At 39.5% G+C, this 4,930-nt stretch overlaps 1 protein-coding gene across 1 annotated transcript; it reads right to left on the bottom strand.

The window, feature by feature from the left end:
- Positions 1–3,190: 3,190 nt before the first annotated feature.
- LOC311118723 (dachshund homolog 2-like) lies at positions 3,191–4,206 on the bottom strand. Its single transcript, XM_084193505.1, has 2 exons — positions 3,622–4,206; positions 3,191–3,310 (listed from the first exon to the last, which is right to left on the bottom strand). The coding sequence occupies exons 1-2, from the start codon at positions 4,182–4,184 to the stop codon at positions 3,298–3,300; spliced, it is 576 nt and encodes a 191-aa protein (XP_084049631.1). The 5' UTR covers positions 4,185–4,206; the 3' UTR covers positions 3,191–3,297.
- Between the last annotated feature and the right edge of the window lie 724 nt (positions 4,207–4,930).

Raw genomic sequence — 4,930 nt, 5'->3', positions numbered from 1 at the left:
TAGGTAGGGAATATAGGATGCCATTTGGGACTGCATTAAATTATGTAAATAAGCGATACCAACTAAATACCAACTAATCTATGCTGGATATGTTGGCGACAGACACTAAAGCATGTGGTGCGTCACTAATTTATTTATTAAACTAAACAACACTTATTTATTTTGAATAATATGATGTGAACAAAGGAATCTATCTAGAAACACAACACTAATATGATGTGAACCAAGGAATCTATCTAGGGCTTTCTTCACAAGCAGAAAAATAACAAAATATATAGGAGAGAAGAGAGGAGACAGGCATGACAAAACTGTCAATTTAATTTTGGCCGGTGGAATCCATGCGCTGCAGCACAATGGACCTCGACTGTGTTTTTACTTGTCCAATCAAATTATTAACTATAACTGACAAATCCGTTCCACTGTGTGTGTGTTAGTGTGTGTGTGGGGGGGGGGGGTGACACTGTATAGGCCAACTGTCCTTGGTAAAAACAAGTGGAGAGAATTATGACTGTTATGGCAACAAGCTTAATGTAAGATAAACTGAACAGTGCCAAATAAACTTTTATGTACAGTACCAGTCATAGGTTTGGACACAACTACTCATTCAAGGGTTTTTCTTTATTTTTACTATTTTCCACATTGTAGAATAATAGTGAAGACATCAAAACTATGAAATAACACATATGGAATCATGTAGTAACCAAAAAAGTGTTAAACAAATCTAAATATATTTTAGATTTTAGATTCTTCAAAGTAGCCACCCTTTGCTTTGATGACAGCTTTGCACACTCTTGGCATTCTCTCAACCAGCTTCACCTGGAATGCTTTTCCAAAAGTCTTGAAGGAGTTCCCACATATGCTGAGCACTTCTATTATCTTCTGTATACCACTCCTACCTTGTCACAACACAACTGATTGGCTCAAACGCATTAAGAAGGAAAGAAATTCCACAAATTCACTTTTAACAAGGCACACCTGTTAATTTAAATGCATTCCAGGTGACTACCTCATGAAGCTGGTTGAGAGAATGCCAAGAGTGTGCAAAGTTGTCATCGAGGCAAAGGGTGGCTACTTTGAAGAATCTAAAATGTAAATATATTTTGATTTGTTTAACACTTTTTTGGTTACTACATGATTCCATATGTGTTATTTCATAGTTTTGATGTCTTCACTATTATGTAGAAAATAGTAAAAATAAAGAAAAACCCTGGAATGAGTAGGTGTGTCCAAACTTTTGACTGGTACTGTATGCAAAAATCACATTCATTTTACATTTTACATTTTAGTCATTTAGCAGACGCTCTTATCCAGAGCGACTTACAGTTAGTGAATACATATATTATTATTATTATTTTTTTTTATTATACTGGCCCCCCAGTATAAAATTCAAGATGGAACTAAATAGCATGCAGCAGTTTAAAGATGCACTATGCAGAAATCGCTCTGTCATTTCCTGGTTGATAAAATTCTAATAATTTGCCTAATTTCAGTTTATGTGACAAAACAAGCATAGTGTAGAGGATCATTGTACCATCTAAACCGCTTTTAAATATATTTTCCATAACCAAAAATATAGTATTTTCAGCTGTTTGAAGCTGGTGGACAAAACCGAAAGTAAAAGACGCAAAAACTAAACTTAAAAACGTCAAGCATAGAAATAGCGCACATAGAACAGATCTACCGCTTCTTAGACTTGATTTCAAATATATAATTACAGATCTATAACCTACATTTCTATGTGAATTTTGTCAGGTCGCACAAAAAAGTTACATATTTATTTATGATCAAATCAAGTTCAGGGTAAAGATAAAGTGCTATGTTTCGGTTTGTTTATATATTTATATGTATTTGTTTATATAACCACTTGTGTCAACAGTTACTGCTCAGTTTTCAGTGTGTGTGTGTGTGTGTGTGTGTGTGTGTGTGTGTGTGTGTGTGTGTGTGTGTGTGTGTGCGTGTGCGTGTGTCTGTGTGTGTGTGTGTGTGTGTGTGTGTGTGTGTGTGTGTGTGTGTGTGTGTGTGTGTGTGTGTGTGTCTGTGTGTGTGTGTGTGTGTGTGTGTGTGTGTGTGTGTGTGTGTGTGTGTGTGTGTGCGGGGGATGCTAATTAGCCTGCGTCTCCAAACACCTGTGTGTACATGGAAGACAGACGCCACAAACGTGTTGTCACTGAAAAATACTGCCGGCTGCAACTGTGTTAAACCGGTTAAAACAGTGTACAGTAAAGTGTGTATTTTTTTGCATTTGTTAAATACTTTTTTGATGTGATATGAAAGTATAGCGATTTAGGTTTCTAGAACCGTACAGGAATTGAGAATCGTTTCATGTTTAGATGGAGTATTTGGCTGTTTTGTCTTCCAGAGCCAATTCGCCTTTAAACAGAACATCTAAGGTCCTCGGACTATGGAGTAACGTTAGACTCATTTAGTCCATTAACTTTATAAAATTGCTTGGTGGTTAGTAGTATTACAGAGAATATATATATATATATATTTATTTGTTATATATTTTCTTTTCTTTTTCTTTTTACAGGACAAATCTAAGGGGGTACGTGCCCCTGTGGACATGATGCCGCTGAGATGGCAGCGAACGCGCATGTTCCAATTGAATCTCAACAAGGAAACAGTCAGTGGTGGTATTCGATTAAAGTTTATTGAAAAAGTCTGGATTTCAGCAAACAATGAAAGGCATGCTACTACAGAGGACCAACATAGGTACAAGGTGGGCCTTTCATAAGTTGACTTGGGCCAATCGATGTACTATAGGTGGGCCTTTCATCATTACATTGTTGAAGTATTGACCTTGGGCAAATCAATGCAGTTGTAGCTGAATTCCACAAAACCTGGTCTCTGCTCCACTCCGTTGGTGGAGTTCATCAGAAACTTCATTCACCATGGAGTGGAGTTTAGTCAGATAATACTGGCATAACCTATTTATATTGAACAGTGGTGTTAAAAGTACTCAATTGTCATATTTGAGTAAAAGTACTAAATAAAAAAAATAAAAAGTAAAGATACCTTAATAGAAAATGGCTGAAGTAAAATTGAGTCACTCAGCAAAATACTACTTGAGTAAAAGTCTAAAAGTATTTGATTTTAAATATATTTAAGTATCAAAACTAAAAGTAAAAGTATAAATCATTTCAAATTCCTTATATTAAGTAAACCAGATGGCACAATTTTGTAATTTGTATTTATTTACGGATGGCCAGAGGCACACTCCAGCATTTTTGTTTAGTGAGTCCGCCAGATCAGAGGCAGTAGCGATGACCAGGTATGTTCTCTTGATAAGTGTGTGAATTAGCCCATTTTCCTGTTAAAATGTAACGAGTACATTTGGGTGTCAGGGAAAATGTATGGCTTAAAAAAGTACATTCTTTTCTTTAGGAATGTAGTGAAGTAAAAGTAAAAGTTGGCAAATATATAAATAGTAAAGTAAAGTACAGATACCCCACAAAAACGACTTAAGTAGTAATTTGAAGTATGTTTACTTAAGCACTTTACACCACTGATATTGAACGCATGGTCGCATGCCATTTACGAATAGTTTACAACGATAATCGAAGATACAAATGTAGAAAAATGTAAACATAAAAATATAAAACTTAGTTCAACATAGCCTACCTCGCAATGGTGCAATCAGTGTAGAGCGCCTCGAAGTCTCGCCTGGAGATGAGCTTGCAGCGGTTGACTCCCGGTTGGATCGCACCGAGCCCCCTCAGGACCCGGACCTGCTCCACAGTACACACAACCGGACATATATCCAGGCGTTTCAGCTTGGTGTAAACGGTATGAAGCCCGCCGACGAGGTGTTTTAGAAAGAGGTCAAAAACTTGGGGTAGACAAATCAACTCGTCCTGTCCTCCGACGCTGAAAGAGGCTACTTTTACTCCGTGTACATCCACCATTCTGCACTCACTGGTTGTGGTTGCAGTGGTGGAAATGACTCGATCTCTAAACACCGGTGTGTTGGTGAATCCCAAGCCACCGGATGGGACTCCTGAGCCGGGTAGGAAGGGGTTGAGGAGTCCGGTGGTGGTGAGCCGCGGGAAGGGGGAGTCTGGATGAGGGCTGGTGGTTGTGGGGGTGTAGATCGGGTCGGAGAGGAATATTCCCCCGGAGGAAGTTGCTCCTGAGCCGGGTGAGAGGACAGGACGGGTCGCCAAGACGGCCATAGTGGTGGACATGGTCACTTTTCTCTCTCCCTTCTCTCACTTTCTCTATATCTCTCACTGGCACTTATGTATTCTCTGTCTCTCTCTCACTACGGCTGTCCTCTCCTCACCCTCTCCTCTCCTCACCCTCTCTCTCTCTCTCTCTCTCTCTCTGTCTGTCTCTGTCTTTAACTTTGCTGTTCTCTCTCTCGGTTTCCCACGCGCTACCCTGGTCGTCACTAGTTACCACCACAGCCACAAAGTCAGAAGACCCGCCTACTCGACCAATCAGATGAGTGAGTGTGACGACAGCCACAAAGTCAGAAGACCCGCCTACTCGACCAATCAGATGAGGGAGTGTGACGACGGCCACAAAGTCAGAAGACCCGCCTACTCGACCAATCAGATGAGGGAGTGTGACGACGGCCACAAAGTCAGAAGACCCGCCTACTCGACCAATCAATTTGTTAGACTTCAGTGCAGCTTATTGATGTCATTGATCAAATCAAATGTTATTTGTCAAATGCTCCGAATACAACATGTGTAGATGTTACCATGAAATGCTTACTGACAAGCCCTTAACCAACCATGCAGATTTAAGAAAATATTTACTAAATGAACTAAAGTTTTTTTTTTTAAGAGTACAAAAAAAAGAGTAACACAACAAAATAACAATATACAGGCTATATACAGGGGGTACCGGTACCGAGTCAATAACCAGGCTATATACAGGGGGTACCGGTACCGAGTCAATAACCAGGCTATATACAGGGGGTACC

The sequence above is a fragment of the Coregonus lavaretus genome (assembly GCF_964263955.1).
Source record: "Coregonus lavaretus genome assembly, contig: HAP1_SCAFFOLD_4823, whole genome shotgun sequence".
Taxonomy (NCBI): Eukaryota; Metazoa; Chordata; class Actinopteri; order Salmoniformes; family Salmonidae; genus Coregonus; species Coregonus lavaretus.
This window is presented reverse-complemented; position numbering and strand designations above follow the sequence as displayed.

Coding starts and splice junctions, on each gene's coding strand:
- LOC311118723 (XM_084193505.1), bottom strand. CDS start 4,184: ATGTCCACCACTATGGCCGTCTTGGCGACCCGTCCTGTCCTCTCACCC.